Genomic DNA, 13,014 nt, shown 5'->3' on the forward strand with positions numbered 1-13,014 from the left:
CTGCATATTAAAGTGAGACTAGCGGACTTGCTCTAATATGTAGATTTTCCAAAAAGTGATCCCGCCCACAATGGGCAGGATTCATATCGCAACGTCTCGTGCGATCGCGTTGGATCTCACGAGGCTTTGCGAGCCGGGTAGATCCCTGGAGCGGAGTCTCTCGGCTTCTGTCGGCCACATTGCGGCACAGCGAGCTGCTTTTCGGGCACAATGTGGCCATTCGATCGCGCCCAATATCGTCAGCACCTGCGGTCTAGAATTGCTGTACGAAAAAAACGAAGCCACCAATTCTGCTTGGACCACATAACCAGGTCAGTTTGCAGAGACCCGTGTCTAGGATACAATCAGGACAGGGCCACCAAGAAAATACTTTTGTTCTCAACCTTTTTAATCAATTCTACCCCCACGCAAACCTTCTCCCCATAGGAATCCTTGAATAGTCGCTCACCGATGGTGATGGTGTAGATGGAGTTTGCGTAGCCATCGTAGTTGCAGTTGTCCTCGTATTGACCACCATTCCCACTGGCTACCACGAAAATACTCCCAAAGCCCCGCCGACCAGCCATCACTCCGTGCTGCAACGCGGCCTGCACGAGGGTTACAGAGAGCAAAGAGCATCAATTAGCACAGAAACAGAACTTCAATACTATACTTTGGAAGGATTATGAACCAATTTAAATAGGAAGTGCCAATCCATTCCTTTTACAGCTTTAAACATTTTCTTGCCAGTGTAACTCTTCCTGGGACAAGTCCAGGAGGTCCAGATAATCGACCAATTTAGTTGAACTAAGAGAAACCCGAGAGAAAGAATGCAATAAAAATGATTTTACTCGTTTGGTTTTCTTGAAAAGGGTACTCTGCATTTTGAGGCATGTTGTCACATCAATGCTATTTAGCTTGCTGTGTGCACTGGCATCCAAATGCTACAGGGAGCCAAACACACTTAAGCCAATAAACCTTTCTACAATGCAATATGTCTACCAACAATAGTCAAATACCTCCCACCAGCGACTGCGCTGCAACCACCAGCATGTTAGGTTTGCATAAGAAATTATTCTTGCATATCAGCGTCACAAGCAAGGCCATTATCGCCCATCCCTAATGGATCTTCACAAGCTATTAGTGAGCTACCTACAGTGGGTGCTTAAGAGTCAGAAACGTAGGGCTGCACGGTGGCGCAGTGGGTTAGCACTGCGGCCTCACGGTGCCGAGGTCCCAGGTTCGATCCCGGCTCTGGCCCACTGTCCGTGTGGAGTTTGCACATCCTCCTCCTGTCTGCGTGGGTTTCGCCCCCACGACCCAAAGATTTGCAGCCTAGGTGGATTCGCCACACTAAATTGCCCCTTCATTGGAAAAAATGAATTGGGTTCTCTAAATTTTAAACAAAAAAAAAAAAAGAAGAAAAAAAAAAAAGAGTCAGACACGTTGCATTGGGTCTGGAGTCGCCCAGTAGGGCCAGGAGTTTCCAGCCCTGCCATGGCGGGACCCACCGTAGGGCTAGCGGCAGACCAGCCCAAGGTCTCTTGACTTTCGGCAGGGCTGGAAGATTCCCGCCGGCAGGAGGGGCTGGGAAAATCACAGCCTAGAGGTCCACAGCGTGTAACACAAGCAGCATAAGTGGCTAGCACTGTGGCTTCACAGCGCCAGGGTCCCAGGTTCGATCCCCCGCTGGGTCACTGTCTGTGCGGAATCTGCACGTTCTCCCCGTGTCTGCGTGTGTTTCCTCCGTGCGCTCCGCTTCCTTCCCACAGTCCAAAGACGTACAGGTTAGGTGGATTGGCCATGCTAAATTGCCCTTAGTGTCCAAAAAGGTTAGATGGGGTTATTGGGTTATGGGGATAGGGTGGAAGTGAGGGCTTAAGTGGGTCGGTGCAGACTCGATGGGCCGAATAGCCTCCTTCTGCACTGTATGTTCTATTATGTCAGAACAGAAGGTTTCCTCCCCTGGAGTGCTTCAGTGAACCAGGTGGGTTTTTAATGACAATCTGATAGTTTCACGACCACCAGTAATGAGACCAGCATTTTATTCCCAATTTATTAACGAATTGCATTTAAATCTCTCCAGCTGCTGCAGTGGGAGTTGAACTCATGTCTCCAGTGCATTAGACCGTGCTTCTGAATTACTGGTCCATCACCGCTTTGCTACTCTCTCACAAAGTTCAGCTCATCCGATATGTCAGAGGGGGACACAGAATTGGAATTATGTAAAACACTAGCTCACTCCACCAACCGTGGCTTCCATTTGGATTTTTGTTTGGTACCTGCAACTTGGGCTATGCCAACATAGTTATTGCCTTTCCCTGGTTGTTCAGAGGAGATGACAGGGCTTTTTGTGGTGAGCTGCTCATTAGGCCCCTAGAAGTGTGGCACTCAGTCAAACCAATGTGTTACTGGAATAATATAAAGACTTGGCTGGGAAATTAATAGGGACAATCGCCCTTCCCTGGAAGAAATGACTGAAGCAGTGGGTTTTTGCAGCAATTTGGCAGCTTTCGTGGCGTGTTTCTGGGAACCCCATCCGCAAATTGCTAGATTTACCGAAACCAGTTTCAGTGAGGTTTGAATTCCTGGCTTCTGGGCTACTGGCGCTGCACCACTAAACTACCACGGCCTATTTAACTGAGCAAGTTACACGATCAGGAACAACCAATGGACTAAGAGAAAGTCAGAAACGCCACCACTATAAATTGTTTGGTTGAATGTCCCGTACCTCGGCATGCGAATGTTACACCGAGAATGGCCTGACGAGAGCTTTCCCCGCTATCGCAGCACCTACGCTGGAGCAGTTGTCGCAATGCACGATCCTGCCAACCACCTTCTCTGTTTAACTTCAACGTTCTGCAAATCTACTTTGTAACTATGTGCTAATGTTTGACAGCTGTGTGCCAGAGGAGAGATCTGCATCGAGTCTGTTTATCATTACATGGACGGCTGTTAGTTTCTATCCTACCATTATACTGGCAATGAGGGGGTAAGAAGAGTTGCACATTATAAGTAATACAAGTAATGTTTCAAAAATGGTCTCCAGTGCATAGCTGGATTATAAATAGGTGCAGATGAACCTCCCTTACAGAACAAGCATAAGCTGAACAGATTCCTCAATTTGCTAATAGCCAGAAACACATTTCTGTTTTGACATAGGTGGAGTATGGTAATTATTTGGATGCAACCGGTCCCAATAAAAAAAAAAAATTTAACAGCATTCTCAGTACATCTTCAAAGAAAGAAGTAAATTCAACACAACCGGAAAGTCTAAACCGTGAGTGCTCGAGCTTATGCAAGCTTCTTATTTATGGACTGTTATGATCTTCTTAGAAAAGTAACTTTTAAAAAAGAAAATTGAACGTCCGGTGACTAATTGAAATGATCACACAAGATTGAGTTTTAAAGCTTTTACCATAACAATAAGATAAAAGCAACATTGACTAAACACTATTTCAGTAGCCAAATTATACTTTTAAACCACGGAAAAGATCCCCCACGTTAAACCTTTGCAACCACCTCAAAATTCCCCAGCCATGATTAAACTACACTTTCATCCCTTAAGTGAGCAATTAATTCTCCATGAAGCAGTCCAAAGCGATTTTCAGCTCTTTCCCCTTTTCCAGCCGGTTAACTTTTTCCCAAACTAATTTTCAAGGGTGAGGGACGAATTAGAGATACTTCCCTCTAGCCAAAGCTAGACAACTCTTCCAGCTTTGTTTAAACCCTCAGAAACGTAATCTCTTCAAACGGAGTGCAAGCTCCCACCCACATTCTGCTGGGTGAACAATAGAGAGTTCTCTCGTCTACCTCTGTCTCCATCCAAGATTGCCTCTGTCGGAGGTTCAGTGATTATTTTTTTCCCATGAAAGCCTGCCGCCTGATCCTACAGACTCTCCTCTCTCAAAGCCCATTTTCGAGGTATCACATAGGCCTTGTATTCAGGTAGAAATGCTAATTCGCTATCCTCTATGTCCCCAATTTCATCCTGTGTCGGAATTAATAAGACAGTTTAAAACATAACCATTTACAAAACCTGACATTCTTAACACCTCCCTGGGACTTGACGACTAACTGTCTATCCACAGTCGGGGCTTACAGGTGTGAATATCTTGCATCCTCTGCATAAGACAATTTGGCCACCCCTTAACCTTTAACAACTAAGCCAACCAGGTTTGTCGTCAGCAGAATTCAGAGCAGATCACGTGGCCACCCCTTCATTCCTCCATTTCACCCAGAGTCCCAAAACATAATCTGCTTTGAATTTGGAACAGTACAAGTCCAAAGCCATCTACGTTCGTTTGCACCCGCCCCGCACAGTGGTCACAACGATGTCTTGGCAGCTGTGATTTGGGATTTCCCAGTTTGGAATGCTGAAAGTATCATGGGTGCTGGAGGAGGCCACTCAGCCCCTCAAGCCTGTTGCACCGCTCAAGTGAATCACTGCTGATCCATATCCCAGACAAGGAGGCAACAGTGGTCAAAATAGCCCTGCTCAGATTGCCATGTCGATGAAATGCAAACTGCACAAAGTAACTGAGGCCTCTCTGCAGTTATTCTGCAACGTGCAGCTGATCTTCTCGCAGGCCAGGGAACAATCATAGATTATCATAGAATTCACAGTGCAGAAGGAGGCCATTCGGCCCATCGAGTCTGCACCGGCTCTTGGAAAGAGCACCCTACCCAAGGTCAACACCTTCACCCAATCCCCATAAACCAGTAACCCCACCCAACACTAAGGGCAATTTTGGACACTATGGGCAATTTATCATGGCCAATCCACCTAACCTGCACATCTTTGGACTGTGGGAGGAAACCGGAGCACCCGGAGGAAACCCACACACACACGGGGAGGGTGTGCAGACTCCGCACAGACAGTGACCCAAGCCAGAATCGAACCTGGGACCCTGGAGCTGTGAAGCAATTGTGCTATCCATAATGCTACCGTGCTGCCCTCATCGGTGGGACTGACCGTCAAGAGCACGGCAAGGAGTTGGCATGATCTACATACATGTCACCGTGTTGATAACCATGATGTCACTTCCTAAATATTGGGGCCAGGCATGAAACCCCAGTGCCCTTCCTTATCTAGGGTACACCAGACGGTTCAACTGGTTTTGCCCGTAGACTCAGCAGGCCGTTGCTTCAGCAGCTTACTCTAGGGAAATAAGGAAAATGTCTTGTGCACTCACAGGTGGGTTCGGAACACATGGCTCAATAATGACAACAATAACAATTCATATTTGTATAGTGCCTTCAACACAGTAAAAGGCACTAAGTTTCTTCACAGGAATGTAATCAAACAAAACGCGACACAGCGGCAAAGAAGGAGACGTTAGTGAAGGTGACCCCACAGCTTGACCAAGGAGAAGAGGAGAAAAGTGGGGCAGAGCAGCAGAGAGGGTTAAGTGAGGCAATGCCAGGACTTGGGGCCTTGAAGGCACAGCCACCAATGGCAAAGCAACGAAAATTGGGAATTTCAAGAAGCCAGAATTAGTTATGTGCAGATATCTTGGAGGGTTATAGGGCTGGAGAAGGTGATAGCAATATGGAGGGGCAAGGCCATGGAGGGATTTGAAATGGGTAAGAAAATTCAAATCGAGCATTGTTTCACCGGGAGCTTATTTAGATCAATGGGCGCAGGGGTGATAGGGCACCTGTTAGGAAGTGGGCAGCAGAGGTTTAGATGTTTTAGAGTTTTCCAAGCTTCAGGAAGGTAGAACGTGGGAAGTCGGCGAGGAAAGTGTCGGAATAGCCATGTTCAGCGGTAACAAAAACACAGATGAAGGTCTCAGCGGCAGATGAGCTGAGGCAGGGGCGACATGTCGGGCAATGTCACAAAGGTGGAAACAAGTGGCCCCTGGTGTGGTTGGAAGCTCACCTCGGGGTTGAATCTAAAAGTTGTGAACAGTCGGCTCCAGCCTCACGCAGTTAGTGGGATGCTGTCAGTGGCTGAGGAACAAACTTTATGGTGGGAACCTCTATGCGCTGCGTCTGCAATTTGCAATTGCCAGAGTTCACATGGCAGCAATAGCAACCACAATAAAGTTGAGCTTTTTTGGCAATCAAGTTTGAATTTAACTTTGATAATTACCCACAGAACTGGAAAGCAAAACTAGGAGTTGGAAGGGGAGGGGTCAAAACACAGAAGCCACTAAATATCACCAAAAGGCAAACATTTTGCCTTTAAGCCAACTCAAATCTAATGTATCATTCTATGCACTTTCTATATAATATATATTTTTGTTTTCTTTAAAAAATTTAGAGTACCCAATTCATTTTTTCCAATTAAGGGGCAATTTAGCGCGGCCAATCCACCTACCCTGCACATCTTTGGGTTGCGGGGGCGAAACCCACGCAAACACGGGAGAATGTGCAAACTCCACACGGACAGTGACCCAGAGCCGGGATCGAACCTGGGACCTCGGCGCCGTGAGGCAGCAGGGCTAACCCACTGCGCCACCGTACTGCCCATTCTTTTATTATTTAACCAGTAATGAATCAGTAATTCAGGCTGGGGATGCGGGTTCAAACCCCACCAGGTAGCCAATGGAATTTAACTTCAGTTAATAAAAGCCTGCAAATCAAGTTAGGGTACGCTCTACTGGCCGCATTGCACCTGAAAGGTAGTGCAGCTGATATATGGCAGGAGACCAGTCTTCTAGGATCTATCTGGCACGTTATCCTTCGTGAGATTGAATGCGAGACTTCGCAATCTGCCCTTGTGGGCAGGATCAGTATTTGGCAAATCTGCATATTAGACTGAGACTAGCTGTCTAGAATGCACTCCCCTGATCTACCCGAGGTGTTGGGATTGAACCCCTTTGCCTCGGGAGATCACCGTTCAGTGCTCACTGATGCAGGATCAGGCGGAATGGTACTTTGGGGTGGGGGGGGGGGGGGGGGGGGGGGAAATCAGAAGCCCCCAGGTGTTTGCTCTCTGGGCAGGCTGGCACCCTGGCACTGCTGGTGCCAGACAGGCATTACCATGGTACCTGGGTGGTACTGCCAGCTGGCAAGGGCGCTGCCAGGCTGGCAGTGCCAAGTTACAAGGCTGGTATTTTTCCTGTGGTGGGGTAGGGCCCGGGGGTGCTATGTGCGTGAGAGGTGGGGTCCGGTTGGGGGGCCCAACGACCCCGTTTTAGGTGAATTGGGACTTTGGCGGTTTGCGTCGGGGGGGGGGTCGAGAGATTGGGATGCCATTCCAGGACTAAGTGCGACCTCGGCAGGGCGCTCCCTGCTGAAGCCCTGAATTGCAACAGGAATCCCGATAGTCAGTGTGGTGTATCTCAGTGCTGTGAGCGCCAGGAGACACCCGGTTAAATGTGCTCGTCACGTGGCACAGTTCCAATTTTGTTAGAACACGCCCATGGTATCAATAATAGTGAATATGAAACCATCAATTGTTGCAAAAAACCATCTGGTTCATTAATGCCCCGCGGGATACTGCCACCCGTTATTTTCATAGCTGATGTTATTACTGGTCAAATCGGATCCCAGGATGAAACCTGGCTCGATACGTCCTAACTTTGTTTCTTTTGTTCGGAGTATACCTTGGTGGAAAGAAGATTCACAGAAGTTTACTTATGAATGTTAAACACAACGAATAAAACATCTTTTAAACATGAACATGAAATATGACATTTCTGGAAAGATCGCTAAACAAATACCAGAAAATTATTCAAACTCACACTATTTATTTTATCCCAGCAATACCCGCTCATGGAAAATTTCCCTCTGTCTCATCACCAAGGCTTCTTATTTGGCCTGTTCCAGTTTTACTCTGGTGCATTTCTGAGCATTCACTAGATTTCTCCCCCCCGCTGCTGAGATCTCTCCACTCCCCCTCCCCCACATATTGCTGGTAACCCTACGCCCCCCACCCCAGTGCCCGCTGCCACCCTTGACAGTACCAGGGTGCCATATCCCCACTACCCAGGAGCTCCAATGTCCTCCGACACCCCCCACCGGCAGGGTCATCACATCTGGGGGAGGGGATTCTCCGAGCCCCGCGCCGGAGAATCGCCGCAACTGCGCCACGACGCCGGCGCGCGATTCTCCGAGTTGCCGAGAATCAGCGGCATTAGCGCCGGCGCGTTTGACGCGCCGCCGGCCGCTGGAATCGACGTGGCCACCGATTCTCCAACCCGAGTGGGCCGAGCGGTCGCGCGGATATGACAGAATCCTGCCAGCGCCGTTCACCCCTGGTCGCTGCCGGCGGGGACTCTGCGCGAAGGGTCGGGGGTGGCCTGGTTTGGGGGGGGGGGGGGGTATCAGTCCCCAGGGGGGCCTCCGATGGGGTCTGGCCCACGATCGGGGCCCACCGATTGGCGGGCCAGCCTCTTCCCCCACCCCGGGCCTACTTCCCTGCGTGGCCGGCCCCTGAACACCGACACCATGTTGAGTCGGGGCCGGCGTGCCGAAGAAGTCCCCCGCACACGCGCGGGTTGGTGCGGCGCACATTTGGCATCGGGAAGGGAGGCTGGAGCGGCGTGAACCGCTACAGCGCCGCGGGGGGACAGAATCGGTCGTCCCCGTGCCCGCTTCGCGTCATCGTGAAACGCGACGGTGTTCACGATGGCGCAAATACTTTGTCTCCATTTTGAAGTATCGCCCCCCCCCTGGTCTCCGGTGGTGGGGGAGAATACCAAGAGCCGGGAGAATCCAGCTTGAAACCAAGAGCTGTTTGCAGGCAATTCCACCAAATTCCATCAGAAGCAGCATTTCAGCCAGTCTGTGAACCAGCCTCGGAGACAGACTGCGAGACATCAGGTAGCTAAAACCCGTAACCTGTCCCAGTCCTTCGTTTGCCTGAGGACCAACCTCCTAGCTATTCAATTACAAGAAACATTACAACCTGCTGGACCCTGACTCCAGTTTTAAATAATCACAGGCTTGCCTCATGGGCGACTGAAGATCGCAAATCAGAGAATGAAATAACTATAAACTGTAAAGGTGAATGACCTTTATCTGTATCCAATCTGTGTGTGTGTGTGTGTGTGTGTGTGTGTGTGTGTGTGACTGAATGGGAGGTGCTGTATTTAATTTCTGGTAAGTGTACGAGAATAAATAACCTTCGTTATTTTAGAACTCACAAAAGCTTGCTGCTGAACTCCAAAGGTAAGAGAACGCACATCATTTTCTGTACAAATACCTGATCAAGGTAACGACAAATTTAGGTAAAGGAGATATAAGTTGTTCCATTAGCTGATCGTACAAGGACTAGGAGAATATTTCAAGGTATTGGGCAGGAGATGCGGGGGAACACGGGGAAGAATTTGTTTGCACAGTACAAGGCAATGACCTGGAACTCATTGCACATGCGTGTGGTGGAAACAGAGACAATGATTTTAAAAGGACATGAGATTCAGGGAAATAAACTTGCCCGCCTCATCAGTCTGTGCCACAATGATGCTATGATTCATCCCTTGGAAGTGGTCCGATTCCAAGTCCTTTCCAAATGTCACACAACAGTATGCAAGGAGTTTCCTTTGCCTTCAGCAACAAAAATCGATTGTTTGGTGGGTTTGTGACCAGTTGTCCCAAACATTCATCTGTTCATAAGATATAGGAGTAGAATAAGGCCATTCGGCCCATCGAATCTGCTTCGCCATTCTGTCACCTGTCTTAGCAGCGACATACTCCCTCCACACTGCAGGGATTTAGTGGGAGCCCGTCCTGCTTATATAGAATTTACAATGCAGAAGGAGGCCATTTGGCCCATCGAGTCTGCACCGTCGCTTGGAAAGAGCACCCGACTCAAGCCCACACCTCCACCCTATCCCCACAACCCCACCCAACATCTTGGACACCAAGGGCAATTTATCATGGCCAATCCACCTTTGGACTCGTGGGAGGAAACCGGAGGAAACACTCGCAGACACGGGGAGAACGTGCAGACTCCGCACAGACAGTGACCTAAGCCGGGAATCGAACCTGGGACCCTGGAGCTGTGAAGCAACTGTGCTAACCACTGTGCTACTGTGCTGCCCTCAAAAGACAATATCAGGAGTGGGATTCGAACCCACACCTCCAGAGGAGACCGTGACCTGAACGCAGCGCCTTAGACCGCTCGGCCATTCTGATCCTGCCTTGGGAAAATAGGTGGGATCATGGTGACGGCTGCTGAATTAAGTCCCTACCCGACCTTCCTTGGAGAGGGGAAGAGGAATGAAATCTGTGCCTTAAGATTGCCACAAGCACAGCATCAGTTCAAAGCAGACATGATTAATATAGATTCACAAAACAGGCATAATGCAAAGACACAGACGTTAAACCTCTTGTGGTTTCAACCCATTAAGTTTTTTAATCTTTATTGTCACAAGTAGGCTTACATTAACACTGCAATGAAGTAGCTGTGAAAAGCCCCGAGTCACCACATTCCGGCACCTGTTCGGGTACACGGAGGAGTGTTCAGAATGACCAATTCAACTAACAGCACGTTTTCCGGGGCTGTGGGAGGAAACCGGAGCGCCCGGAGCAAACCCACGCAGACACGGGGAGAACGTGCAGACTCCGCACAGACAGTGACCAAAGCCGGGAATCAAACCTGGGACCCTGGCGCTGTGAAGCAACAGTGCTAACCACCGTGCTACCTTAAGATAAGAAATGTGATAGATTATCACTACTGATCACGGAGATCTTAGCTGGAGGACCCAAATTTAATTTGAACAGGGAAAACAAATGGAGAGCTGCAAGTTTGGAAGACATTCCTTTCCAGGGATGATGGGTAGAATGTGGAAATCTTGGTCACAAACCATTGTTGGAACGGAGTCCATAACGTCTCTGAAAAGGAAATCTTGTAATTTAACTAATCCTGCCAAGCAGTCTTCTACGAAAAGGCAGATGGAGTTTTCATTTGCAGTTTGCGGGAGGCTCGTCTGACTCAGTCTTTGGGGAGTCTGTTTACTTTTAAGAACCGCGGTCACTGGGTTGGCAGATGCTGTTCTGGTTATTAATGGCTTTGAAGTAAATGTAACATTCCTATCATCGAACCTCAGCCTTCTTAAAAAGTGCACTAGCGTAATTTAATCAGAAATGTAAAAGCTACCGTTGCACGCTGCATTGTGTGACCGTTTCAGCTTTTTCTCTGCTTAGCTCGTGGTGCAATCCTGTCCTTATACTGCCACCTTTTAAAAGGAGTACGAGTTTAATTTTCCCTTCCTTTCAATGAGAAATGCTGCCCTTAATCACTTATTTAAGGACCCTCCTCCCGAGAGTATGTAAGCCAGCTCAATGAACCATCTGATTCTCATGAAAATCATAGTCTTTTTCCTTAAGAGAAGTATTTTTGCCGATTGTATTGGGAACAAATTTTCTCCAAAGTGAGCCGTTAACTTCAGTGAAGTGGATAGTTTGGAGAGATCGAGGCTCCTCTCCCTCGAGAGGTGATGGTTCAAAGGAGATTTGGTAGAGGTGTTCAAAATCAGCACAGGATTGGACAGTAAATGGAGAAAGATTGTTCCCATTGGTGGAAGGGTTGAGAACCAGGAGCATTGGATTCAAGGAGATTGACAAAAAAAGAGGCCGCAGCAGGGAATCTTTTTTAAATGCAGCAGGTGATTAGGACCTGGAATTCGTTGCCTGCGAGTGAGTTGGGAGGCTGGAGGATTTGTGGCTTTAAAAAGGGGAATTGGGTAATTATCAGAGGAGAAAGAATTGCAAGGGCTCCGGAGGAGAGACAGGTGAGCAGGACCCGGAGTTGTTCTCACAGAGGGGGCGCAGACACAAGAGGCCAAGTGGCCTGCTTCTATGTTGCAACCACTCTATGACCCCATAACTCTGCCCTGTTCGGGCAGCCGATGGTCAGCTGCACCAACGTAACAGCTCACAGTCGGGACATTCAACCCAGAGGCAGATGCCACTGGAGGGATCGCCCAGACATGCCAACGCCAATGGCCATTTTCACTGCTTGCCAGTCGTGCCGCCGGGGAACCTGCCACCAGGGGTCAGGGGTAACCTTCGGCAGGACTGGACGATACCGCTGGAGGGAAGGGCCAGCCATTTCCAAGCTGATTCAGTTTAGAAGTATTTACGGACATTGATTCCTGACACTAAACATCATCTTCTACCCGTCCTCTGTGTAAATGAATACTTTTAATTTGTACAAATAATTTGTGTTCATCTTAAATCTTTGTCCGCCCATTTGTGTCGCCGTGACCAGGAGAAACCATCTATCACTATTTAATTCATCTTAATTCTTCGCAAGTACAAAGACTCCCATCGATCAGGTCAGTATGTAGCAATTCCAGCACTTAAAAAAACATGTCCTGAGAATGAGCATCCGCATGTCACCAACATTAACGTAGACAAGACCTCCAATAGCTGGGGAATGGGAATGGGTGCGAGGAGGGCTATTATCCTTCGGTTTGACCTGTGAAGACGTAGGAGCAGAAGAAGGGTCTTCGGCCCATCGGATCTGCTCCACCATTCAGTGAGATCATGGCTGATTTGATAAGAAAATCCTCAACTCCACTCTCCCGCCTTGTCCCCATAACCCTTGCTTCCCTTACTGATGATAAGGCGATAAGACGTAGGCGTGTTGAACTACATAGGTCAGGATAGTGACGCTTCCGGGTTGTAGCTTGTGTGAAGTGAGCTCATCTTAACCAGGTTGGGATTAGAGATACTGAAGCAGCAACCCATGATATCCCACCAGGACACGTGGTGAAAGTGAGTTGAAGAAATCGGGCGGGGTTTGTGGGATAACACCGTTAAAAAAAAAAATTATATAAAGCTGCGAGTTGGTCTTCAAAGCCCAACTGATTCACCAATGTCTTCCAGGTAAACACCTCATCACCCCCGAATAAATTTGGTCTATACAATTTCGAGGCCCATGCAAAGTGGCTCCCTGTAATCCTCAGTGCAACCAGAGAGGGCAATAAATATCAATACTGCGAGAACTATTTCTGAAAAGGAAAATGGCATCAACATTCCGCAGGATGGCAGTAAGACCTCGTATCTCTCTCTCTCTCTCTCCATAGCATTGTTGCATCTTTCTTTTCTTCTTGACTAGTCACTCCTGAACTAGTC

At 48.4% G+C, this 13,014-nt stretch overlaps 1 protein-coding gene across 1 annotated transcript in view; it reads right to left on the bottom strand.

The window, feature by feature from the left end:
• The window catches only part of LOC140398196 (proprotein convertase subtilisin/kexin type 7-like), a 261,903-nt gene that overhangs the window by 170,080 nt on the left and 78,809 nt on the right, over positions 1 to 13,014 (bottom strand). Inside the window, 1 exon segment of the mRNA XM_072486557.1 lies at positions 449 to 587. Coding sequence (XP_072342658.1) covers positions 449 to 587 — 139 coding nt within the window.

This window comes from Scyliorhinus torazame, chromosome 21, assembly GCF_047496885.1.
Source record: "Scyliorhinus torazame isolate Kashiwa2021f chromosome 21, sScyTor2.1, whole genome shotgun sequence".
NCBI classification, from domain to species: domain Eukaryota; kingdom Metazoa; phylum Chordata; class Chondrichthyes; order Carcharhiniformes; family Scyliorhinidae; genus Scyliorhinus; species Scyliorhinus torazame.